The sequence below is a fragment of the Colossoma macropomum genome, unplaced genomic scaffold (assembly GCF_904425465.1).
Source record: "Colossoma macropomum unplaced genomic scaffold, Colossoma_macropomum, whole genome shotgun sequence".
NCBI classification, from domain to species: Eukaryota; Metazoa; Chordata; class Actinopteri; order Characiformes; family Serrasalmidae; genus Colossoma; species Colossoma macropomum.
The window spans coordinates 8,774,719-8,801,965 of NW_023494804.1; the positions used below are offsets into that span (position 1 = coordinate 8,774,719).

A 27,247-nucleotide genomic window follows, 5' to 3' on the forward strand; every position below is an offset into this window, starting at 1 on the left:
GACGATATTTCTGCTATTTTGCAGCTCCACCTATGGTGCAACATGTGCATCTGTAGTGCTTTCTGCTTAATTTGTGCTTTTAATACATGTTCATCAGGCTCAAAAGAAGAGAAGAGAGGAAAAGGGAGAATAAAAAAGAAGAAAAGCCTGCAGTGTCATTCAGGCCAGAGGACTCTATAATCCCTCCATCTCAGGTACAGCAACCATCATCTTCATTAGAAGAATGCCAGAAGGCCTTCAGCTAAATGTAGTTCTGTATAGTTAGAAAATGTTTTTAAAATTAAGACAGACAAAATTAAATAAAGGACAGAAATGTGTTTTTTTTAAATGAGCTTATTGCTGTCTTTGCAGCACCAAACTTGTATTTGTACTTCAGGCTTCGTACTTCAACTTGACCAAAAATTTTTGTAAATAATCTTGTATTTTTTATTGAGTACTTTTTTATGTTTGCAGCCTGAGGAAGAAGAAACTACTCCAGATGGCTATGCCATTCCTTTAGGTGAGTGCTTTCACAGACGCATTAATAGTCCTTCACAGAATTCTATTAAAGCAGCCCATATGTGCTGCTAGTATTTAAAGCTACACTTTTTTAAGTTTAAGGATTTAAAGACCTCTCTGGTGGAATTGTGGAATTGCGTGCAGCATGCAGAAGAACATTTTGAAATGTCGATTTTACTTCGGACCCCTTCCCTGAACGGGCAAATTAATTCAAAAGGAACTCAGTCAGAACTTGGTGATGAAGGTGTCTTCCATCACTGGCATTGAATTATCTGCTGTCATCATATCTTCATTAGTATAATGTTGTTTTTACGTTGGGCTTTACAGGCTTTACAGAGCGACTCAAGGCAGCATACTCACACTATGTTTTAGCATTTTTACCCATGATTCAGTAATGCTACTACTTTTATTTTTAACAAGAAATCTTACATAGTACAGCTTTGATGAATGCTAATAACCACTAATTAGCAGTTATGTAGATAATTACAGTTTGTCCTTGTTAGCATTTGAGGTTAAACTGTTTCTTTGTTCAGTCCCTGTGTTCTGCACAAAAGCATCGTTCTCTCACTGTTTATACTCTCCTGTCACATTTACTTAACAGGTTCCTTCGACTCAATGCTGTCTGGTCAAAGACTGCTAGATGAGGCCTATTCCACGTCAGCAGAGCTTCATGCTTTTGCTGCCACACAGAAACGGCCCCCTGAAATCCAGGACGCTTGCACCAACACTGACCCTGGTATGTAGTACTGTTTTTGCAGCTTGTGTGGATTAGGGTTTGTTTTGAAACTAATGTACAATGTTTACATACTAAATCAAAGTCTATTAAAAAAAAGCAAGGAAAGTTTGATTTTATGTGATATGGACTCTTTAAGAAAGTTCTGCTGATGTTTCTGATGGCTTTGTCCCTTCTAGCCTCACCTCACACCGTCACTGATAAAGCTGTTTCAGCCCAGCTTCCTGTGTCTCCTGGCTCTGCATCTACAAGTAAGTTCTGTCTTACATCATTACTTTAGATAAAGTTCAACATCAGAGCATCTCCAGTACATCCGTACGTATTTGAACAGTTATATGCGTCTTGTTTTGGCTCTGTACTTCAGCACACGGGGTTTGAAATGGAACAGTGTCTGTATTTCCATTCCAAATAAGGTCAGGTAATTCAGACAGTGATAGAGTTAGATGACTGCCCTCAGCTGTATTTCTGTCACCCCTACAGGAGGTGGACATGTTAATGTGACCCCAGTTCTTCCACCCGATGTGTTCCTCAACCTGCGCTTTCCTAGGGAAGTGTCTCATGAGCTGCCAGAGGGCTCTGACTCTGCAGAGACCAATGTAAATATGGTAAGCAAAGACCTGTTGTTCTGTATGTAGACAATGCTGTAGTGTCAACTCAATAAATGTGATCATAATTGGTTAATAGTCACAGATCTCTGAACGTAATAGTACAACAATACTCTCTTTATTGAACTGTTCATTAGGGCACCACGCAATTCTGTTTGATTACGATTCTTTAGGAGACAGTTCAGTGCATTGTGAAAGCAGAAATTTAGCCACATTAGGCATGATTCAGAATAATTATTACATAATTATTAAATAGTGTATAATTCAGTAATTGTTGATTTTTTTAATTATTGAATTATACATTAAATACAGAATAAAAAAATATACTCAATATGCAGAGGTGACTAGAGAAACTATTTACACAGTAGTAAAATACTGACAATGAAAGTAGTATTTTACATAATAAGAAATGATTCATTTTAACAGTAATAGAAGTAATTAGAGTTGAGTTTTTCTTTTATTATAGTTTGTTTAATAACAGCAATACAAGGGAAAATTACATAAATAAAAGTGAAAAGTATTCATTTACAATAATATGAAGCCATAACATAGATCAAATTAAAAAGATAAATATAAAAGAGAGTTAAAATTTTAATTAAACACCAAGTTAAAGATATAGTGAGCACTGAGCTTGACGTTCTAATAAAAGGTGGAATTAAGTTCCACAGTTTGGAAGCGTAATAACTGAAAGAGTCTCTCCACATTTCTGTTTTTTACGTAAGCTGTTTGCAGAAGGTCAGTACCTTCAGATATAAGATCACGTACTGGAACATAGAGAGACATTCTGTGAGGTACACAGGTGGTTTAAGATCATTTAGAGCTTTAAAAGCTAGTAACAGAAATCTGTCCTGAAAATTACAGACAGTCAGTACAGTGTTTAAATGGGGGTGATATGTTTTTGTCTATGTTAGAATCTGTGCTGCTGCATTTTGTATGAGTTGTAGAGGCTATGTTGTTTTCTTAGGAAGTCCAGTACAGTAACGCTGCTTGTAGCAAATGCATAACAAAGGCTTAACCTGAGCGTTTTTCCCAACTGATAAAAAGCTACTTTAGTGACTGCATTTACATGTGGGATACAGCAGAGCTATGGTAACACCCAGGTTTTATACTTCAGGTTTGGTATATGAAGCAAAAAGTTTCTTACAAAGCAATTTTCTCTCATTTTTAGTACTAAGAATCAGTTTTGTTGCAGACAGTCTTTTGACATCCACTAAGAAATATCTGACACCTGTTTTTTTTTAGGGATTTTTATGTTTGAAAATGGCTTGAGAATTTTATTTTGGCCAAAAAAAATCTGTGCACACTTTATTGCATATTATTCAAATATATTACAATTGATATTTCTCCTTTTTATGCATCTCAAACTGATCATATATGTGTGTACTTTCGTACTCAGCATTGTTCGTGTCTCTTTCAGAACATGGATGGCCGGAGGTTTATCAATGTGATCGATCTGGAGGATGGCAGTCTACTGCAGGACCTGCCCCCTTCCCAGACCCCTGCCCAGACCACGTCCTCATCTCCACCTACATCCGCTCAGCTTCATCTTTTAGCTGCTTCCGTGACCAACTCTACCCCAACCAATGCAGAGCTCCATACATATGAGCAGAATGATGAACTCCCTGGTACTGCTGCCTTTAACCTTTAGCTGGATCATTATATTAATCTCTTTGTAAACAGGTGACGGATTCTAAAGAGATCTGTTCTGTTCCCTTCATTTTTTTTTTTTATTTGCCCCCTGCAGGTCTCTCAACAAATTTCTCTCCTCCTGCCGCTGTGAGTGTTCAATCAGAACCTAATGGAGATCCTGTCACTGTCAGGGTATTGATGGATTTCAGGGCTCCAGAAAAGCCTGGTAATACAGAACGCCCACGGGACCGGGCCCTACTGTCCCGCAGCCAAGTCTCAGTTCGTCTCGCTGAGATGGACGCCCAGCTGGCCGCACTGCAGAGCATAGCTGACCACATGGACCAAGAGTTTGCCAATACCAGGCTGGTAAGTTAAGTTAGCTGTATATCATTTCTTTGTATGCATTTATCCTCTCTTTAACTTAATTGCTGTATCTTGGTATTTTAGTTGGTGAATACTATAGAGACCCTGGGTCCTGCAGTGATGCCCAGTGAGGAGGACGAGCCTTATTCTAGCACTCTTAAAGTTACAAAGGAAGGTTAGTTAGATAAACTTTTGTCTCCACCACATTTTTAGTCTTGATAGTATTTAAATTAGTATTTATGTAAATATGAAATATAAATACTTGTTTTGAAAGGAGTGTCTGTTAGAAATAAGCACATCAAAGGAAGTATGAAAGTGTTGATCTCCTTGTAATGTGCATTTATTCTCGACCTTAATAGCGAAGAATGTCCGATACATGCTACGTCATACTGGGGAGCAAGCACACATGACAGAGGAAAAAGAAAAGCTGAAGGATGGAGGGTTTATATCCTCTGCACCACGTGATAATGTTCCTCTTGGCCTGAGGGGGCGCTCCACTCTCTATCCTCTTGCAGCATCTGCACAGAGCTTTGTCCATCGAGTCAGCATCTCTCCTACAGGTATGTCACTTCATAAACAAACTTACTCTTTGTATATTAGTTGTTTATCCAAGGCAAAGCAATGTAAAGGTTCACTTGAATGGTGTAAGTTAGCCCAGTTCTCAGTCTGAGTGGTCAACTTGATCTTCATGTCTTTCTAGTGAAACCGGAGCAGCCTCCGTGGAATGCCAGCCAAGGTAAGTGACCTATATACTGCACTCTATTTCACCCAACTGGTTTTATTGTAGTGTTGTTGATGCACATATACCATAGTGTGTGAAAGTTCCATGTTTGGCAAAATGAAGTGCATTCTCTACAGAGAACACATGTCTGCACATTTGTATGCACAATTACTGTTTATTTGCTGAATGTAAAATACTGGGGGAACAAATTAAACATAAAATGTGCACATTTTATATTTTATGTTTTCTTTGTTTTCAATATGTTAAATTCAACAAAAAATAGAAGTTGGGCACTTTAAAGTTACAGAAAAAAATGTCATATTGTGACCCATGTTGAGGGCATGATAACTTATTTTCAGATGTATTTTGACAAGGGGTGTTCCAACTTTTGCATATGACTGTATAATATATGCGCTGAATTATTCGCTGTTGCAGGAACATTCTGTGCCAATTTTCTGATCAATTTGTGCTTATTTTATTGTAGAATTGGCTGAATCGTTGATGGAGAATTCTAACATGTAAGTATTCCTTAGTAAGTAAAGCTTTTTGCGTAGTTACCAACTATTTTTACCCACTTAAACCTTTTTGATTTTTATCAACAGATCAGCTGATAAAACCTTGGGTCTCAGTGGATTGAGTGATGTTGCTGACATCTTGGGAGATTTAGTGAAGGAGGGGGCCCTCTCGCCCTCAGCACTCCACCTCTCTCCTTCAGTGGCCAGGCAGAGCAGGTACGGTCTGAGAGCTTGCTTGGCTTTGCTGTTGTCTGTGTACTTGAAAGTAGACACTTCACTGTAAAATGTTAATGTGGGGATCAGTGAATGAAACTTGATTTTCTTTGTGAAATGTTAACTAACAGTAATTGTAATTCATTGTTTATTAGCAACATTGTTGTTTTTGGATGGTAAAAGTAATGAACGTGATTCAATTCTTGATTATTTATCGCAGAACATTTCAATGCCAAACACTCAAATCAGTGATAAAATGTTATATTTATTTATTTTTGGTGGTGAGCTGCAGGCTGGAGGAGCAGCAGAAGAGATCTATGATAGAAGAGGAGAGGAAGGAGCTGAGATCCTGGATGAGGAAGAAGCAGCGTGAGAGACTGGTGGAGTACCGTAAACAAAGGGAGGAGAAGAAAGAGATGGAGCGCAAGCCATTCACTCCCCCTGTCTCAGTGGTAGGCAGTGTCCCTTCTTATTTATTTTCCTCAGCATTTAAAGAGATTTTGAATTTTTCACTTGATTTGAAATCAACTTGATTGAGCTGAAATTTTATTTACTGTGTCTAATTGTCTCCTCTTGTTTTTTTGACAGAATCCATCCTCTAGAGACTTGGCAATCAACAAGAAAATCAAAGAGGAGAGAGACAAGTATGTTTTTGTGTAAATGCATAAACATTTCCCTTTTGTCCTGCATTGCACACCGAGTACACAAAAGGGAGGCAGATTTACTAAGAGAGGCGCTAATTACCCGTACTCAACCAACACTTTGTGCTGATGGGGTTGGCCCATTTAGCAGCAGTCTACTAAGAACTTTCATGCAAATGAACACAGGCGCAACTTTATTATTAACATGTAAGCATTGCAATATAACCACCTGTTTGGCTCACATACTTTTACATGAAAAACTGTTTGCACCAGAAAAAAAGAAGACTTATCCATCCATTTCAGGTTCGAAATCATTAGGTGAAAATAATATATATTTTTTTATTTATTAAAATTTGAGTTATTACTTATCAAGAAAGAATGTGATTATTTAAAGTAGAAAATGACTTTTGAGAAAATTACAGGTTATTTCGACATTATACATAAAATATCAAGAGAATAAGTAAATATTTAGACTTTCAGCTGGAACAATGAGTTGCATTGGTTCTGTGCCGAGTGCATTTGGAAACCATATGATATCGTAAAACCCCTGTTTAATTTCGCTGAAAGCATCCAGGTTGTTTGGGAGTTTTGAGTGTAACCTCTTGCCACATTCTACCACATAAATCACAGAAGCCACAGCACAGAAATGGCTAAATAAGGGATAGCTTTAGTAAAGCAGGGATTTCAGAACTGAAGATTTTCAGTATGTGCTTTTAATAATCAAATCTGTTTCGAAAAGAAAACTGATAAATCATTTTTTAGGCAAAACTTGCTCCTTCGTAGTGTTGTATGGTAAACCCAAAGAAAATTAAATACTGAAAAAAGAATTATTTCTTTTATTTCCGTTATTGCATTAAAAATAATGTGACATGGCAAATGTGTTATTTATTTATTTATTTTTTTCTTCATTGAAAGTAAGTGTAATGTGCTTGAAAAACTCTCTGACCATAAACAATGGCTGCCACATTAGCACCAAAAATAAGAAAAGCTTTTCACTGGTGTTAAACAGCACAGAGTCAGTATGTAGTATCAGTCTTTATATATCAGACTAGGTGCTTCTTTATAATAATCTCCTCCCAGTATTTTATGCATTGAGAACAACATTCCTTTAAATCCATGTGCAGTGAGGCAAAAGAACAGCTCCGCCGGTTTCTTCTCATTACAGGCACTAAAGAGCCGTTGGGCTTATTTAGTAAATCACAGCAGCCACCTTTTGAACCAAAATAGAGTTTCCGATGGTGCAACACGTTAGTAAATCTGCCCCTTAGAGTATGATGTTATTACACTAAGGTCTGCACTCAAGCTTCTTGTGCTCTTAGGCAGGCCCTGCTGGAGCACCACTCCCAGAGGGCCCGTGAAGCCTGCAGTCTCATCACAGACCTGCTCACTGCTCCCCTCAGCCTCCCCACTGCCTCCAGCAGCACCAGCATGACCCAGGCCCAAGACTCCAGGCTCAGGTCAGTGTGCACCCAGTCCTATTAAGAGTCAGTCTAATATTTTTGTGTAGCATGCTCACTTCCTTAGGTATGAAAATGTGGGAGCTTTAACGTATAAATGGACAAATAAAAACTTAGGACTGTGTTACAAGAGCTACAATTTAAGTGCTGGGAATATGATGATATTATTATTATTATTGTGATAAATTGCATCACAGTATGCTTTTCTGTGCATATTGTGGATATTAGAACACTGAACAGCTCTCATTATAAAACAGTCCTGGTTAACTGAATTTAGTGCGGTGCACTGTGTGAAACATAGAATAAAAAAGATGCCATTTTTTAGATGTGGCCCTATTTGTTCATTCTTGGTGCAACTTAAATATTGTAATATTGCGTTTTTTCCGTATCACCCCCTCCTAGTTTGAACCAGTCTACGAGGAAGAATAAGAAAAGCCCCAAATCCCAAAGAGGACGAGCGCGTTCTGTCTCAGCACTTGGGAGGACCGTAGTGCTCCAGAGGAGAAGTGCATCAGGACCACCTGGGATCCTTAGCAGCAGACTTGGACTCCATAGGCCAGGTGCTTTTTTCCTTCATTTTTTGAAATATGCTAAAAATTAATTTAAAAGTTATTAACTTGGAAGCTCCGTTTGCACTTTGTATATGTAGGTTTGTGTGCTTAGACATGTATTCTGTAATGTAGGAGAACTTTGATGTCACAGCTTTCATATATATAATCATTAGTAGGGATGTGAATCACTGACCTCACAGCTAGTGATGCACCAGAATGAAAATTCCATGCTGAAACTGGAATTTAAGACACAAAAAACAAAACTGAAAAGCAGAAGAAAGGGCATGTTTGTTTGTTTATTTTTTAATGATGCTTTTGAATAAACAAACTATACATAAAACTACAAGGTAATACAGAAAATACACCTTTGATAAAATGTGCTTTTGGTAGGTCAAAACCAAGCTAACAATAGATAATAAAATAGTTCATATAAAAACATGGAATTTCGGTGCATCCCTTCTTACTACCTTCAGAACAGTTTTGTGCATTGTGAAATCTTAACTTGTACCACTATTCATTTAGATTACTTTAAACAGATAAACAAATAAACCTTTAAACCTTTAAACCCAACTTACTTTACTTACTTATTTGAATTTAAAAAGTAACTGCATACATTATTGAATACTATTGTCTTACTATTATTGAATCCATTATAATCAATTGCAACATTTTAAAATCAATGTAATTCAGTCACCACCCTCAGATTTTCCATCATGGTGCATCAAGGCATTTTTAAGCCCCTAATGAATACTTCTTTACTTCTTTATCCAATTAGCAAGCGCACTTCCTGGTGACCGGCTTTCCCAGGTTACACGACGGGGCATGCTGACTGACCTGAGAGGTCGACCAAGAGTGAAGATAACAGCTCCACGTAAGCTTTCATTCATATATATTCACATTGATTGATTAAGTCAGCTGCCTTTGCCTGATGTTCTTAACTGAAAGTGTGATTTGTATTACCTGTTTTTGTCCTGCCATTATAAAGGGCCCCAAACAAGGCCGAACGAGTCCCCAGCCGCACAGCAGACTCTAAAACAGCGAGAGCCCTACCAGGAGGACACAGAGGAACGAGATGTAGTGAGTCCTTGGGACACGCCCCTCGAGATTCGCAGGATTCTTGGACTTGAAAACCATGACATGGAGCAGGTGGGAAGCAGTTGAATCCAGATTGCTTATCTAAAATGCTGTGACAATTTCTTTAATACGTTTCCACATGGCAGTGTGGTTTGATTTGTTTTAACCAGTGGTGTAGATTTCTTTGGGGTTGCGCACTGCTCATACCACTGCTCACGCTTCTAGAGTGAGACTTAACTGGACATTCTAACGTCTGGTCAGCAGCACCAACCAGGCCCCGGACAACGGGGCTCAAACTTAGACTCTTCAGTCCAACCAGACAGCCCCTAGTTAGACATACCTTGGTATCACACAGACACCTTCAGATGTAGACGTTTTTTTGTTTAACAAAGTAAATAAATCTGTCAGACCTACTAGCTAGACACATATAGCTTACAAATTAGTCTACAGCACTGTTTTAATCCAGGGGAGCTACAGTCTGTGGTAGATAATGAGCTGGCAGTGTCCTGCTTAGTTTACCTCACTTTTAAACAGCTTTGACAGTCTTGAACATTAGAAAAGATCCTCTCTCTTTAAGCCATAATTGTTTAAGAACATGTGATTTTAAAAAAAGCTTTTCTGGTAAAATTTCATAACACCCTATTAAAAACACAAAGTCTGGATGTTGAATTACTTGGCGGGACAGTTCATCCCCCTCCATACATCCCACCGCCCTCATTAATCTATGCCTATGTTTCTAAAGAATTCCACCAAATTTTCAAACCGTGTATATAATTCAATAATGGAGATGTAAACTAAGTCTTTCGGAGTGGTTTGATATGAAATGGTTAATTGCCGAAAAATTGCCGACACCCATTCTTTAAAGTGGTAGTGATAGGAACACAAATATAGCCGTTTTATGCGCTGTCCAAAAAGTTTTTAGATGTAATATGGATGATAATAAAATTGTGGTAAATCTGAAAAACTTAAGTGTCCTTTGGGGACCATTTTGCCTTACAGCACCCTGCATGTATCCCTCCACCATGAATGAATAAACAATGTCTCAGACATCAAGCAGTGTATATATAACCATTTCTGTGAGGTATCAAATTCTTCACACGTCTGGTTCCTATCACCATCACTGCGAACAATTCTGACTCAGTACGTTTCTCTAGAACGAAGCATTTCACATCAAACTACTCTGAATGACTGTTTACCTGTTTGTGATTGAATTACACAAAGATTTTGAACAATTTGTGCAAGCCATCTTCAACATCTGCATATGTACATCATGTTTACATCAATCTCGTATTTGGTGTTTTGTCCAGGACCAGGTGGAGTTTGATCAGGACAGACTAGAGACCCTTTCAGAGAGCACTGGCAGCATGCTGAGTAAACTAGACTGGGCGGCCATTGAGAGGATAGTGGCTGAAGAAGGAGAGGTCTAACTGAAGAAAGGGAGGAGTGCTGAAAGGCTGGACAGACATGACTTAAGTATATGGCTGCTGCTTTCGTCCATCAGCATTGTTCTTGACTGTGTGTTTTGTTATTGCCTGGTTTATGACTGAATATTTAATCCAAATTGTATAGTATATCTGATTAGCTCTGTACAGGTTAAGCATATTTAGAGAAGCTTTTTAATAATAAAGCAGGTAATTAGCAAATGCTGGATACAGCGATCTAGTTCTGTTCAGGTTTTGTATTGAATTAAACATATTTATTTGATCTGTTACTGCATTGTTTAATTATTTTCTCCTAATTTACAGCATTAATATCTGATTTTTCACAAGAATTGGCAGAAAAATGAAATCGAAATAGAAAGGTTGTTGGTGTAAAAAAATATCGTCTGTTTGGTATTTGTAATATATTGAATTTTTTTTTTAAATAAAATTTATTTTTGACAAAAAAGAATTATATGTTCATGTTCAACATAATTCTGCCTGCCACCATTAAAGCATTAAGACTGCTTATTCTAGTTATCTTTTATTCTAGGGCAATATTATTTGATTGCATTTAGCCCCAAGAGCATTAGTGAGGTCAGGTGCTGATGTTGGATGATTAGTTCTGGATTTCCATCTCATCCCAGAGGTAGTGGATGGAGCTGCTTCACTCCAGAGAACACCGTTCCACTGATTCATAGCCTGATGGCATCTCTAATCTTAGGCTTATGTGAAGCTGCTCCAGAGCGTCCCATTATATTGTCAAAGCTTTTGTTTGGCAATTACAGAAGCTGCTGATCATCTGTGTCGGCAATGGGTGCACCTTTTAAATAGCTCAAGAATTAGGAGTGTTCTGGATACTTTTGGACATACAGTGGCCCCAAAAAGTATTTGGACACTTTGTTTTACCTGTTGGTAAACTTTGTTTAAAGTTTTTTTAGGTCGCTTCATAAAAAATGTAAGAAAATGATACTGTTTTCAGAGACAAACACTTTTAGCACAACATCAAACTACTGTAAAGAACAGAGGTGGAACGGTCTGGGGCTGTTTTTATTTTGTTTGTTTTGTTGTTGGTTTTTTTTTTTTACAGTGGTGCCAGTGAGCTTGTGTTTATTGATCATCAAAAGGAACTCTGACTGTAAAGACATGTAAGCCTGAACATGGTGTACATGTCCAGTACTATTAAAATATATTGTTTAGTCCAAGCAAAATATTTTATTTGTTATTAAAAATTGACAAAGTCCCTCTACTAGTAGGTTCCTGTTTTTGTTGTGGCATTATTGTGTAAAGCCTAACAGCAAGAAGGGCCTGGGATGGATTCCCTGGCCAGGTGACCAGGGTCCTCTCTCTGTGGAGTGGGTTTCCTCCCACAGTCCAAAGGCATGCAGTCAGGCCAATTGGAGATGCTAAATTGCCCCTAGGTGTGAATGTGTGTGTCTGCCCTGTGATGGACTGGCAACCTGTCCAGGGTGTTTCCTGCCTTCCACCGAGTGAGCGCTAGGATAGGCTTCAACCCAGGAGGTGAAGTGGCTTTAAAGATGACTGAATGAAATTATGACATAAATGTCCAACTACTTTTTGGGTCTGCTGTATAACTGGCTGTCCCTCCCCTCAGGTAATGCTAAGATCCAGCCAATCAAGGCCTTCTGAAGAAGTCAATTAGCTGGAGCAGGTGTGGCAGATTGCAGTTGGAACCAAGCTTTGTAGGAAAGTGGATCTCCTGGACCAGGGTTTGTGACCACTGGTAGCATATAAACCAAGGCTACTCAGGTTAACCTGAAAAAACAAGTTTTCTTTGGGGACTATTTTGCCTTAGAACACCCTGCATGTGTCCCTCCATTAAAATTCATTTTAGACCAAAACGTTATCATAAAACAATGTCTCTGACATTGACCTGAGTGTTCATATCCATTTCATGTAACAACTTTATGTGAGGGAACATTTAGAGACATAAAACTCATCAGACACCTGCTTCCTTTCACCACCACTGTGAACAATTCTGACACAATAACAAAGTATTTCACACTAAACCACTCTGAATAATTTGGTTGATATGACATTTAATTATGCAGAAATTTAGAAAAATTTTCTTTTAACCCCACCCCTTCGCACAACGAAAGAACAAACATATTTTATATTATATTTAATATATATACCTTACCAAATTCTTATTTTCCTCTTACAAATAAATACAAATTAAGTATTTTGATTACAAAATACACTGTAATGTTATACATTTTTTTGAAAAAATCCTACCTACCTTCTTTATTTGTATACTGGTTTTGTCTTTTTGGCCCTCTCCCCACCACAAACAATACATTTTTGCCCCCAAGACAAAAAATGTACGCATCTGGAGTAAAGACTTGAAACTGAAGCCTGGACTTTTATTTTGACAGGTAGCGCTAAAGCGCTCCAGAAACGGTTTCTAATGTTGACACTCAAGAAGAATGGCGGCCAGTGGAAGAGATGATGGTGTGTTTGACTTTATTTATGTTCTTAGTTGTGTATGTAAATGGGGTAGCAATTTTATTTGTACAGTACGACACAGTACTATAATCATTTTGACCAGAAATATAAAATATATTAACTTTATTGTCTAGCTGGCTGCTTATTAGGTGAATTTTCTCTAACATCAAGCTAACATTAGCGAGCACAGGGGCTGACTGACTGACTGAATAACTTCCTTTTAAACTTACAAACAAAACCAGTTATTCAGTTCATAGTTCATTTGTTTGTGACTGATATTTATATGAGGCTGGAGTTGGCTTGCTATTCACCAGGTTCGTGTTTACATTTTCCCGTTCCACCTTAAATGGTGCAGCATTTACATTCTGACTTGAGGCGCCAGAATGTAACTGCTGCACCATTTAAGGTGGAACGGGAAAATTCGAACAAGAGGCTGGCTTCAGCTTCTTAATGTATGTTTTTATTTTTCCTCAGAAAAGACCGGCGAAGATATATCCTCTGTTATGGGCTTTTCTGGCTTTGGTGAGTAGCTTTACTTTTGCTGCTGAATAATTTTTAATACTTTTGTAGCTAATTTAGGCTTGAGACTTTTATATTTGTGGAATATTGTAGTGTGTCGTGGTCGTAATATATCCTTATTTCTTCCCTCTCATATTCCGACAGGAAAAAAGGCTCGAACATTTGACTTAGAAGCCATTTTTGAGCAAACTCGGAGGACGGCCATTGAAAGGAGTCAACGAGTTTTAGGTCAGTTTTGTGGAGCTTTTGAAAAACGAAGGTTTTGTTAAATATGTAGGTGAATACACTGACCGGCCACTTCATTCAGTGCACCGCTTTGGATCTACACTCGCTGTCCATTTGATCAACTCTGCTTACTATATAGGTGCACTTTGTAGTTCTACAGTTACAGACTGTAGTCCATCTGTTTCTCTGCATAGTTTGTGAGCCCCTTACACCCTCTTCTTCAAAGGTTAAGACCACCAAGGGCAGGTATTATTTGGGTGGTGGATCATTCTCAGCACTGCAGTAACACTGACGTGGTGGTGGTGTGTTAGTGTGTGTTGCACTGGTCTGAGTGGATCAGACACAGCAGTGCTGCTGGAGTTTTTAAACACTGTGTCCCCTCACTGTCCACTCTATTAGACACTCCTACCTTGTTGGTCCACTTTGTAGATGTAAAGTCAGAGACGATAGCTCATCTGCTGCTGCACAGTTTGTGTTGGTCATCCTCTAGTCCTTCATCAGTGGTCACAGGATGCTGCCCACAGGACGCTGTTGGCTGGATATTTTCGGTTGGTGGACTATTCTCAGTCCAGCAGTGACACTGAGGTGTTTAAAAACTCCAGCAGCACTGCTGTGTCTGATCCACTCATACCAGCGCAACACACACTAACACACCACCACCACGTCAGTGTTACTGCAGTGCTGAGAATGATCCACCACCCAAATAATAGAAAGCATGCAGAGAAACAGATGAACTACAGTCTGTAATTGTAGAAATACAAAGTGCATTGATGTGGTAAGTGGAGCTGATAAAACAGACAATGAGTGTAGAATGTTTTAATGTTATGGCTGTTCGATGTATATTTGGAAATATGTCTTGACAGTGTGGAGTAGTTGATGCTGTTCTGATCTGGTCTATAATAAAGCTCTCTTGTATTTCACAGAGGATAGGCAGAAAGAAACTCAAGGAGCACTGAGCGGTGGTCCCAGCACTGCCTCCAAGCGAAGGGAAAGACCATCAGCATCCACTTCCAGGTGAGTCTTAATGCCAGAGCTATTTCTTAAACCAGGCATGCCCCATCTGTTTTCAGGAATTTTGCACCAATATTAAACCCTAAGCCCTGAATGTTGACTACAGTTATAGTGGCAAATCAATTGTAACTTGAATTAAATAATGACTTGAGTGTCTTTCCGAAAAACAACTTGAATTCCCTATAGAACTGCAGTGGAGCTATCGGCACTGGAACTCAAGGTCTTAGGGGCTTTCTAAGTATATTAATATGAATAGTATTCTTCCCTTTTAGGGATCCTTTTACCCTAAAATAATTGGAAAGCCATGCAGGAGCTGAACCAACAGAATAAAATTATAGCCAACAAGGAATTAGTAACTAAATGTTAATGACTAAAATGTTGCGTGAGCAAAAATTAGATCAAATGTAGGTTGCTTTTTGCACAACTATGCTTGAGTAGAAGTGTTATCATTTGGAAATACTCAAAGTGTCTGTAGCTGAGTAAGTGGAACCACTTATTCTACCCATTTGCATTTATTGGGTAACAAAAGTTCTAATGTCTAACAGGTGCTATGACACCTGAAAGGGGCAGCTGTGAGTACTGGTGGTTTATTCGAGCTTGGGCTGTTTCTGTCATCAGCTGGAAGCTACTAAATATCGACAGCTCGGAAGAAAGTTGGTCAATTTGGTCACTTTAAACTTGTACTTCAGTACAGGCTTTTAGTATAATTATCTTTTAAAAAGGCAGTTCAGCTGCTAATCACAGTTATTTATTTGGCAGTTAATAGTTGGCTGAAATTTCAGTTCTGTTTGAGTCTTTGGGAATTTGGTTCTTATTGTAGTTGTTCTTCTAAGCAGGCAGCAGGACAGCGATGACAGCAGTGACTCAGAACTCATCGGCCCTCCGGTCCCTCCAGGCCTCACTGCCCAGGCCGATGATGATGATGAGTTGGTAGGACCCCCACTCCCACCAGGATACAGAGGCAGTACAGCCGATGATGACGACGATGATGATGATAATGATACCATGGAGGATGATGATGTATGTATAGCAGTCTACTTGGTTTCACTCTTGGGGAAATTTAAAGTGCATGCTTTGCGAGTTTGTTTTTCTTTGCACAATCTGAAACTGCAGTGCAAAAATTTTGTTAAGGTGCACATGAGATCGACCACTGACTTTCACTTATAGCTTGTTATTTTCAGCCAAAATTTTAGGCCTTTTTTCTCTCTTGGCTGAAAACTGAAAGACCTACTTTTGGCCATTTTTGTAAGAAATGTTTTGGTGTCTGAAATGTTCAAAAAATTGGAATCACTTGTCCTTTGAATAATTGGTATTATTTTTAATACATTTGAAGTTATACAGTATAGATTGAAATACTATAAGCTAGACAGCAGAGTGTATATCAATGTTGTATTAAATATTGAAGGTTTTAATCAGTATTAATAGATAACATTTATTTATTAATTAATTTCTTGGTAGGTTTTTTACTGTGAGATTTGATCTCCACTTTTGAAATGTGAGGCATTTTGGATGTTAATTTTATTATTACATTATTCTCAATGTCTTTAAGGAATTGTCGGGACCAAGGGCTATCCCCTTCAACCCCAGGCCTCCAACATAATATTATAAATAAAAAAGAAATCTTTTAATACTGGCTAAACACCTACACTAATAACTGTTCTAAGTTCTCAAAAGATGTCAAAAAGGAAAGAGTCTTCAGATGCTGAGTTTGTGGAAAAGGGAAAAAGGCTTCTTTTTTATTTCAGGTGGCACAGAGACCCGACTGCGCAAACACAGTGTTCCAAACAACAGTTTATGTACCATTTATCTGGGGTAATTTGATATCCCCCTGCCTTACTTCTCAAATTTTGATATTGGCTTGTTCTCTAATAGGTGCATCTCTTTGTCCATCAATTTGGTCATCACATGTTGCGCTCACTCCTAAAAACTGGTTTCAACTGGTTTTTACCAGTCTGCTTTACCTTTCAAGATCAACTTGCCCTCTCTTCACTGGGTCAGTAAGTACAGACAGACCTGTCTTTGAACCCAGGGGCTTTCCAGTGTCTGGAATCTCCTATGTAGACAGACTAAGGCCTACCCTTTGTGAGAGAATTAATATTCTCTGTTAGCCAATACTACCTATTTGGTTATTGATTACAATATCTAATTTATTTGATTACTGATTAAGGGAATGTTCATTCAAAATCTCTGTCAGAATCTTCATTCACTCATGTTTTAGTTCATTTTTGACAGCTTTGTACTACATAATTGAAATCTGTGAAGTTGTACAGCAGTAGCATCATAAATTATAGTGCAAACGTATCTGCCACATTTTAAAAAATGTATTAAACAGTGATTCCTAACTTTTAAAATGTGAATCCAAACTTTGAAACACAAGTGTACTTGTTAATAGTGCTAAAATGCAGTTAAAAGCCCACTCTGGAATTGCTGCTGATAGCAAGCCAGTTTTTGATGCTAGAATGCACCCAATACAACATACATAGACTTGACTTGTTATACCTGGACTAATGTTTCCTAACAGCATAATAATGTACATATACCATCCTTTCTGTTTAATAACTCTGTAGATGCAGCGCTTTCGTCTGTCTTTGGATGCTGCTTATATTTTTGTTACAATCTCTCTCCACTAGGGGGCAGCAGAGTTTCATTATGTATTGGTGGCTTCGCATTTTCATCTGAGCTTCTTCACAGGTTTCATTTGTCGAAGCTTAAATGGAACATTGAATGAATGAAACACCAGAGATTCATTTGGTTTATTTCATGTTATTTTTTAGCACCATTTTCACGACTTTTTTTTTTTATAATTTTACCTTCTAATTCTTGTTTGACTCTGTCTCTTCTGCTATAATCTTTGAAGCATCAATCAACCAACGAGTTTATGATTTACTATTGTGCAGTATGTTGCTATTACAGCAGTAATACTCACATTATAACTAACACTATAACAGTGTGCTTCAGAAAGCTTACTGACACTTACATTTCACCCTTGCATTGGCGTGTTGCCATTATTACTTCGAGATATACTCGTATATAGAAGCTGTCACACATACGCACTCTCGCTCCCTGCAAAAGTGCGTTCTACCTTTCTTTCTCTCTCACCCCTCCCTAATACACTCCTTTGTGTGACATGTTGAGCCTCTCTGAACGTTTCCTCTGCTTTGACGCCACGGCAGACAGTGAGCAGATGCCCTCGTTTCCCAGGGCCGCCGTGGCTGATGGCCGCAGTGGGCCTGCGTGATATATGGCGGCTGGTGACGGGCCCGCCTCACTGATATCACTTTGCTGGTGCAAATGCTTCCTGTCAGACCAGGTGCACCAGACATCCATGCACTAAACTAGTAGTTACCAGCCCTGTTACCAGAGCACCCCAGCCCTGCATATTTTGTTGTTTCACCTGCTGTAGCACACCTGATCCAGCTAATCAGCTAATTAACAAGCCGTTCCTGAGTTGAAATGTGTGTGCTAGAGCAAGGAAAGCACTCAATCATGATCCCTGTTCAAAACGTACTGGAGATCAGGTGTTGTGAAAGGTGACACCTGCCACAAATGGCTTTGTTTTGCTATAAAGCATTACTGAGAAGCCACAGTCCCATTACGAGCACAATGTTAGTCACAGTGATGCCTGCCAATGAAATAGATAGCACCGATCAACTTGGATATATTTAATGACTATAATCAAATAAATGATTTCCATCCATAACTGTGTTGACCTTCCAGTGAGGAATGAGAGGTGAAAGTGGAGGGGTGGGAGCCCCTGAGCAGCTAAACAACTGAGGAAGCTTAAAAAACGGCAGAAATTATGTTTTATGGCTACTGTGAAAAAAGTCAAGCTGAAACCTATTTTAATCTTTTTAGTTCATGTCACTAGTCATATTAGGCATGATTTCTCATATCTCATTTAAGAGACAAAATTCTAGTTTTACCATCATTTTCTATGAAAGTATAACGACTTTTGCCCACCTTTAAAACATTAACACTACTAAAATTGTGATTATGTCCCTAATGCACCAGCGGGTGGGGAAATATATTAACAAATAATATCATGTATAATATCTCTAACATCATGGTGTCAGGAACTACTATATTTCACTTGGAAGTATCTCATGGTACGGAAGGAAAATGCATTAAGATTTCCTCTTCATGTGTACTTTAAGCTTATCTTTAAGCAATCTAACCATGGTGGATCACTTTTTACTGGGTGGTAACGTATGCTGCATGCCTAACCTGCTTTTAGATCATAAACAGCTCTTGTACCAATGGGGCCAGAGTTTCTGACCAATCAGGGACAGCCTTCTAATAGAGATGGAGCCCTCCAGTCCTTTTTCTTGTCACTTTTTTTTCCTCTGTAAAGTTTTTGTGAAAAGTATAATTTTTCAGTGAAGAAGCCAAATAATAATAATACTACATAGTAATAGATATACTATATAGTGATAAAGAATATAAAGCAGGTATTACTGTTATAAGCAACACACCAACTGCCGGCGGTTTTGCTTTTTGCTGTTCACTAAAACAGTAAATGCTGTAGTCTCTACATATTTATGTAGAATGATTTCTTTCTCCTTCTTTGCAAAAACAGTTGCTGGACTCCTCATGTTTTACCCGAATGGCTGTTTGCCATAGATATCAGATTGTCATCAGGTGATTTGAGCATCTAAACCTGGGTTAACAGAGAAAGTTGTTAACCTCTGTTGTAAAACCAGTTAACTATAGTTGCATTTTTTTAGGTTCTGTGAAGCTGAAACTTGAGACAGGAACCTTGAATGTGCTTTGTGAGGGAGGCCGCTAGTCTTGTCTGAATAAAAACATTCACAGGTGCCTGAAAAACAAGACCTGTAAAGTGGAGGGGCTGAGTTCTTTACATTTCTTTGTTTTGTCTTAGGGTCGTGTTGGACTGAGGGATACCCTCATGTAGTTTGAAAGTACATATTTTACTTCTGTTTCATTTCTAACTCACTTTCTCCATCTGTCTCTTGTTTTCTATTTACAGGACCCAGTAAAGAAGATTCCAGACACTCATGAGATCACACTTCAGCATGGTACCAAGACAGTGAGTTCTTATTTCTTTTTTTGTATGTGTGTTATTTAATTATTATTATTTTTTAATAAAAGTCTTGTGTCTGTGACTTATCCTTTCCATGCCACCTATTGGATTGGCCTATAAATGAAAGTGGACAGTGAACTTGCCTAGTAGTTTTGTTTACAATAGTTGTAAAAGCCAGAGTGCCTGACTCTTACAAAGTCTTAAAGCTGGGCATACAGTGCATGACTTCTAGCCCAGTTTTAACCCTGAATTGCCGCCAATTTTCCAGGTTGAGATCCTGATTGGAAGAGATCAATAACAAGGATGATCTTGTAGTGTGAGAGAGTTTGGAGTGATCTGAGGCCTTCAGAGGTTTTTTAAACATGCTTGACCTTTGGTTGTTGATGTAGTTTTACGAGTGATTTAGGCTGCAGCCGGTGAGAGAGCTAGGAGAGAAAGAGAAAAGGTGAAGAGACATGTACGCAGTGGGTCGCAGGGATAAAGGAGCTGCTTGGTGAACACAGGCAAAGAGTCGCTCTTTCAAGCCAGCTTCCAGTTAGTAGTAAAATATTTCTACAGCTGTCACTGGAATCTGCATTTCTCAACCACATATTGCATTTTTGCTATGTTTCCTGTACAAAGCCAATTCCAAAAAAGTTGAAAAGTGTAAATATAAACAGACAGCAATGATTGGCAACTCCTTTTTGACCTCTGTCCAACTGAAAACAGTACAAAGACTAGATATTTCATTTTTTAGCTAATTAACTTATTTGTTTTTTGTATTTATATGCACATTCTAAATTTGATGCCTGTTACATGTTCCAAAAAAGTTGGGACAGAAGTATTTTTACCTCAGTGTTACATCATCTTTCCTTTTAATATCATTTAGTAATCATTTCGGAACTGTGGACTCCAGTTGTTCAAGCTGTGAAAGTGGATTTTTTTTTCGTTTTTGCTTGATCGAAGCTGCTCAGTAGTCGTGTATGTTGTATATTGCGCCATAATGAGACAGGTCTGAACTGCACTCAGGCACCAGTGTATCACCTGCACTCTCTTACTACGAAGCCACACTTGTAACACATGCAGAATATGGCTTGGTATTGTCTTGCTGAGTCAAGCAGGGATGTCCCTAAAAAAAAACTTTGTATAAATGGCAGGATACATTGGTGTATGTATCCCTCAGCATTAATGGTGCTTTCACAAATGTGCAAATTACTTACTAACACTTCCCCACACTATAACAGACACTGGCTTTTGGACTTTGTGTTGGTAACAATTGGAACGGTCCTTTTCTTCTTTGAAAAGTGGACTTGTCAGACCACAGCACACATTTTCACTTTGTGTCAGTTCATCTTATATGAGCTTTAGCCTTGTAAACAAAATCATTTAAAATGACAAAAGACAAGCGAAAACCCTGCTTATGATAGAAAACAGATATGTTTCCCCAGTAATACCATTGTTAAAGACCTCTTCAGAATTCTTCTCTCTCCACATCAACCGTCTCTTCTACACGTTTCCTCTCTGTCTACTAAACAATTGATCTATTTTTATGTATATTTTTTACTGAGTCCTTGAAACGCTAAACAAACCACACCATCTGTGTAAAATGATAAATATTTTAGAGCTCTGGTACTCCAACCCAAGGCTGATCGTGCTGACAAAATATTGGGTTTCGGGCTTATTTTTCATGCAAAATATTGGGCTTGTGTTGAGTTTGTTTTCCCGCTGAGTGAAATTTCATGTGTTCACACATTTTCTCCCTTGCAGTCTCTCTTGCTCTCTCTTGCCCAAGCTCTTTGTCTCTGTCTCTCTCTCTCTCTCTCTCTCTGTCTCTCTGTTAACGTTGTAGCCTAGCTGCATTCATATTGGCTCTGGAATTTGAGGAGTGGGTGAATGCGCCCCTGAATAAAACCATGGATGATAAGATGGATGTGCACATGAGCTGGGGTGCAGTGTGTAATGGTTTCGAACAGGTTAAAAATATTCACTCACCCAATTTTTATTTTTGCAAAGTGGCAAACCTCGTGCTATCAATGCTCGTAAATGACTGAGCCTTCCGTGAATGCTCCTTTTATACCTAATCATGATAGCATTGCCTGTTACCTATTCGTACCTGTGAAACGTTCCAAAACAGGTGTTTGTGATCGTTTTGCAAACTTCCCAGTCGTACATTGCCCTGTTCCAACTTTTTTTTGATTGTGTTCCAGGCATCAAATTCGGAATTAGCGTATATTTACAAAAATCATTTAAACTGGTAACATAAAATATTAAATGTGTTTGTTTTCAAATACATACATATAAAAGACAGTTTACAAATCACTGCTTTCTGTTGTTATGTGCTTTTTGCCTACTGTCCCAACTTTTTTGTAAATAAGTTTGTCCGTGCTGAAAAGCACGAACAGTTTAGCTTTTCATAGCCGAAGCTCGTTATGTCTGCAATACCCTTTTTTTGCCTTATCTTTATGAGTGCTTGCCCTACACTGACATATTGTGTGTGTGGTGCTCTCCATTTTCGAAATCTGTTAAGATTTTAGAAGTCATGTAGTGTACACTCAGCTTAATGTGTAACAGCAAGTCTTAAGTAAGCTTGGCAAACTAATGAAACTATCTTGGCTACTGTTTGTTTGCTGTCATTGATTAGCACGTTTCCCACTGAATCAGTAAATGTGTTCATGAGAAATCAATTAAATGTGTATCGTTGTGCTTATTTTAACCTGTGATTTGCCATTTTCCTGTCTGGTGTTCCACAGGTCTCTGCGCTCGGCCTTGATCCCTCTGGTGCTCGGCTGGTCACGGGGGGCTATGACTACGACGTCAAGTTCTGGGACTTTGCCGGGATGGACGCTGCGCTGCAGGCCTTCAGGTCCCTGCAGCCATGCGAATGGTGAGAACGTGCAGTGATCCACAACATCTCTGTCAGCAGCACTGCTCGTCTCCATCTACGTTAGGCTCACTCTCTTCAACCCATGGGCCTCGCATGACCCCATGTGCATCGTTGTACGTTAGATCTCATCCCTCTGGAATGGGGCCTCTCTCTCATGTCGGATCGGCCCGGCCAACTAACTGCACCCAGATGCCGAGCCAGTTGAAGGGCTTGTGTCTTGATATGTCTAGATGTTGTTTCGTTTTCTTTTGTAAAGGAGTAGATCAACAAATACATGAAAATAGGTATCTAAACAGTATGTTGCACAGCTAAAATAGTAGTATCAGCCATCTTTTTCTGTACTTTTATACACTTTATAGGTAACATGTCCTGATGTCAGAAACTACATAAGCAAGTCTAATTGAAATTATTCACAAGTCTTTTTAAGGTAATTGAGCAGGATTGGGGTGTAAAGGAATACAAGTATTTGGAATGTGTATATTTTCAAAAGACAGTGTTCATTTACATTTTAGAGTAATATTTCTCACTACAGGAAAAAAAACAAATATACAAGGAACACTGTTAATGTTTATTACCTTTTCCAATATAAGCACATGGCATGTAGAAAGCTGTCTGAAGAAGAACTTAACAAACGTCCCTTTAAAAAGGTTCACGCTAAAGCCTGAGCCTTTAAAAAGGGATGAATCGGTGTAGTGAGCCAGTTATATATCTCAGTGTTACTGATCTCTTTTGAGGATGGTCAGTCTTCTCCCTTTTTTGGCTGATGAGATTCAGTTCTCTTTGAATATGTCCCGGTAGATCACTTTGTTCAAGTTTTGTTGTATGGCATGCAACGCCACAGTGCCACTTACTGAGAAGCAGCACCAGATCACGATGCTTGCGCCTTCATATTTCATTGTGAGTATGGTGTTCTTCGGATCACGCAGCCTTTCTTTCTCAAAACATGATGAGCCGAGTTATTGCCAAAGAGTTCTGTTTTTGTTGACCGTAGTACTTTGTTCCAAAAGAATTCTATCTGATATAAAGAAGGAAACTTCGAATACTAGATGTATTTAAAAAGAACATTTGAAAAACCCACCCTAGTGAGTTTTTAGAAAACTGGGTGTCTTGAGATATTGGAAGCCAGTTGGCTGAGCTGGAGCAGGCTTTCCCGCATACGATCAGCGCGATGCCACGGCACATTAACCAGCTCATCAGCCAAACTGTGCTGTTCCTCCCCCAGTAAACTCCTCGCATCACAGCCAAAGACAATACTGCCCATGTGGAGACTATAAAGGCAGTGACCCACACTGGGTAACACTCCTGTCCGTGAGATGCATCCATGCTTTGGCATTCAAGCTTTTGAACTAATTCCATTGCATTTTCAGCATGACTAAGTCAAATGCGCATGGCCTTACTCAGGAATAGCTGCCCCTAAATGTTTTTTATGTTGACTCACGTGCTACGTATGTCTGATTACTATGATTGGATCCCTGAGGGATACGTGCAGTACTGCCCATACAAAGGAGAGAAAATGAGAAATAAGCTTGTGGTTTTAAACCGTAAATTTTCAGCTTTTTCTCTCTTTGTCAGTGTTCTCAAACAATTTACTTTTGTTTGCTATTATACTATCTGGTTTACTCTGAAAACACCGCACTCAAGCTTAACTTTGTTATTATTTTTCTTGTCTTTATCTTGTGATCTCAACGCCGTGTGGAGTCTCCGTACGGGGAATGCCCTGCTTTTTTTTCTGAAGGAACTAAACGGACCAAACATCCGACAAAGACTACCACTTTTGCGTATTGTTGTGTTTAAAATCACTATGACTACCGTAAATATTGTTTTATTTGGCGTCTCATCCATGTGACTTTTCACAATTAAAAGCTGTTATATAACAAGCAGAAGGGTCGGAAGTCTTGCACAACAGGCAGATGTTTTTGACCGTGGAGGTAGAGACATGAAGTCTCTCACAGTTTCCTGTACACGTTGCGCATGGCTGTTTTCTGTACAAAACGTACTGGATGCGTTGGCTACTCAGAGCCACTGGCCTTTTCTTTATTATGTACTTTTTTACTAGAGATGGCATACTGGGTATTGATTTAAGATGTTTTTGGTCATCCTGTCACTCATTACAAATTGTATAAGGATAGGCAACTTAAGTTTCTAAAACTTTCAATTTGTGTGTATAGAATCACGCTTGTGGGTCAGCAGTCTGAACTGGACTGCAATAGTTTTGAAGACAGGGTGATGACTTTCCCCCCTTTTTATTTTAATTGTGAAGTCTTAAATTGTGATCAAGGTTTTTCATTGTTCCATATAAATCTTGATCGTTTTGTCTCACTAATTAAATTGTTTCTGTGGGACTTAAACTAACATATTAGCATATTATTATAATTTGTAACACCTTTCTGTGTTCTTTTCTTTCAGTCACCAAATCAGATCCTTGCAGTACAGCATCACTGGTGATGTGATTCTGGTGGTGGCAGGAAATTCCCAAGCCAAAGTCCTCGATCGGGATGGCTTTCAGGTTCTAGAATGCGTCAAAGGGGACCAGTACATTGTGGACATGGCCAATACCAAGGTACCATGCCTTAACTTATGTGGCTTCTCTGCAGAACACTTTAGAACGTAGCTGAAAGGAGATATTAAGTCTATACACCACTCTAACCCATATTTCAGTCACCTGCACAGTCCTTGCACTGAAGGATTTTTGCTTCACCAGTAATTCCATGTTATTAAGCAAACTTTTATAGCATCAGAATTGATATTTAGCCAATTTTAGGGTGCACTGATATTAGTGGAGCATTGGTTTTGTTAGTCTCATGGGGTCAGAATTGATCTGATAACCAGAATACATGGTCTAGGGACCACCTGTTAAACTTTGGTCTTGTACTACAGCAAAATCTGCCGCTAACAATGATACTCCCCCTCTAAAACCCACTCCCCAAATTTCTTGAGTTCGTTTTCTTTTAACATCTGGAGGCTAATCAGTAACACATGTGAAACAAGCTAGCAAAATGCTATTGTCAGTGAACAAAACTGTTTTCCTTTTGCAAGAGGTCGTGTTTGTTTTTATTCTGTGTATTATGCACCATCGGCTCCTACTTTGAGCTCTGCCTTCAAGAAACGTTGGATTGGTTTATCGGTTACCTTCCTAATAAGTCTACATTCCTACTCACATTTAGCTTAGAATTTCTTATTATTGTCCCTCAGATGTTCTCGTTACAATGTATGATACATTGAATTAATTTGAATCACTAAATGAATTCCAGTTTTTACAAAACGTCTGCATAATTCAGTCACAAAGTTATTCAGAGTGATTTGAAATTGTAGAAGGCATTGTAGAAGATTTTATAGACTGATTTTCTTTACAGTGATGGCAATAGTAACCAGAGGTCGCAGTGGCTGCAACACAGATATTTCGCTATTTTATTTGAGGCAGCTTTTAGAGACGTAGGGCTCTTAGTCATCAGAGTTGCATAAGAAAGGACACGGATTTGACCGTGTTAATGACATGATGTATAAACTACTCTGTGTCTGATTAATGAAGCTTTCGTACCACCTGGAAACAAGTGGAGATTTGAGCGCAAATGATGAACCAGCTTTAGTGTGTCAAATGCCTACCAGGATCTCATAGGGAGACAATAAAATGACAGCATTCAGCAGCTCGTGAGCCCAAGGCTGTGCACGTAGGTGGAGTTTGAGGGTGAACTGTGAGCACACTGCTCCCCCTACTGACTAGACTTTATAATGTTAAAATTACAACTGGAAAAAATCTGGTGTGAAATAAACAAAACGTCTTTTTTTAAATATGGTAGAATCATGTGATTGAGTAGTGTGTTTATTTTCTTAAAATAATATATTTAAATGCTGTTCTGCATTAGCTGTGTATTTTTTTTCTATAGTAGGACAAAGCAAAGGCACAGTGTAGTACGTCTTTAAATGAAACATTACATAGTTGCAGCATTTGTTTATACAAATGTGCATGTAAAATAAGTACGTCCACTTTTGTAATGGATTGCCTGAATTGTGGTGCACATATTACTTGTATTGTTGTTATTTTTTTATTTTTATTCTTATTTTTGATATTATGGATGATATTGAAAATAATTTTGGTTAGTTAACTGCAAGTCAGCAATTTTATTTAGGTTGTTAAAGCGTTATGCTTAATTTTACACACCTATATGAGTTTGATCATATGAATACACCAAAGATTAAACTGTTGAGAGATTCTGCTCTGACTCCCATCCAAAACTCCCAGCAAGTAGGTTATTTAAGCTTTTCTAAATTTGTTAGACGCTGCTTCCTACTTGCATTAGACACCTGTTGTGTCCTATTATAAGCGATACTATATGTTAGCTTAGCATTTTGTTAGCTGTCTCCCCACTTACGTCAAGGCTCTCAGTGTATTCCCACTATTTAACTTTACAGATGTGGCACACAATGAGGCACATGAAAGACGTCTCCACCATGTCTCTACATATGACTGTACTGACTTTAATGGAAGCTTGTGACCAGTTGGCTAGCTAGCTATAGGTTATGGATAAAACATTAGTGCTGAGCATTCAAATAACAGACACAACATGTCTGTGATCTGCCCGTCATAAGATGAAAGCCAGAGTTCTCGAACATTAGCCGCTTGTTCTCCGTTTTGTACTTTTTACTTACCGTCCAGGGAGCAGCCGAGAAGAGCAGGTCATTTATTTTCCCGCAGGGGGGCTCGGG

General features: G+C 38.7%; 2 protein-coding genes across 3 annotated transcripts in view; both read left to right on the plus strand.

Moving 5' to 3' along the window:
• Positions 1–10,704, plus strand: part of cplane1 (ciliogenesis and planar polarity effector 1) — a 29,601-nt gene extending 18,897 nt beyond the window's left edge. Inside the window, exons 35-53 of the mRNA XM_036595094.1 lie at positions 98–194; positions 454–499; positions 1,100–1,234; positions 1,411–1,482; positions 1,712–1,836; positions 3,254–3,461; positions 3,581–3,831; positions 3,913–4,003; positions 4,188–4,388; positions 4,529–4,564; positions 5,034–5,067; positions 5,152–5,280; positions 5,570–5,729; positions 5,866–5,921; positions 7,238–7,375; positions 7,778–7,935; positions 8,702–8,797; positions 8,912–9,072; positions 10,308–10,704. Coding sequence (XP_036450987.1) covers positions 98–194; positions 454–499; positions 1,100–1,234; positions 1,411–1,482; positions 1,712–1,836; positions 3,254–3,461; positions 3,581–3,831; positions 3,913–4,003; positions 4,188–4,388; positions 4,529–4,564; positions 5,034–5,067; positions 5,152–5,280; positions 5,570–5,729; positions 5,866–5,921; positions 7,238–7,375; positions 7,778–7,935; positions 8,702–8,797; positions 8,912–9,072; positions 10,308–10,427 — 2,314 coding nt within the window. The 3' untranslated portion in view covers positions 10,428–10,704. The remainder of the gene's footprint in view (positions 1–97; positions 195–453; positions 500–1,099; positions 1,235–1,410; positions 1,483–1,711; positions 1,837–3,253; positions 3,462–3,580; positions 3,832–3,912; positions 4,004–4,187; positions 4,389–4,528; positions 4,565–5,033; positions 5,068–5,151; positions 5,281–5,569; positions 5,730–5,865; positions 5,922–7,237; positions 7,376–7,777; positions 7,936–8,701; positions 8,798–8,911; positions 9,073–10,307) is intronic.
• A 2,133-nt stretch (positions 10,705–12,837) lies between these two features.
• Positions 12,838–27,247, plus strand: part of LOC118824768 (WD repeat-containing protein 70) — a 67,878-nt gene continuing 53,468 nt past the window's right edge. Inside the window, exons 1-8 of one of the 2 annotated variants that reach the window (XM_036595155.1) lie at positions 12,838–12,890; positions 13,359–13,406; positions 13,548–13,631; positions 14,552–14,642; positions 15,473–15,659; positions 19,627–19,686; positions 22,410–22,543; positions 24,950–25,103. In XM_036595155.1, the coding sequence (XP_036451048.1) occupies positions 12,866–12,890; positions 13,359–13,406; positions 13,548–13,631; positions 14,552–14,642; positions 15,473–15,659; positions 19,627–19,686; positions 22,410–22,543; positions 24,950–25,103 (783 nt within the window). In that variant the 5' untranslated portion in view covers positions 12,838–12,865. The remainder of the gene's footprint in view (positions 12,891–13,358; positions 13,407–13,547; positions 13,632–14,551; positions 14,643–15,472; positions 15,660–19,626; positions 19,687–22,409; positions 22,544–24,949; positions 25,104–27,247) is intronic. The other variant, XM_036595156.1, reaches the window with a different exon arrangement.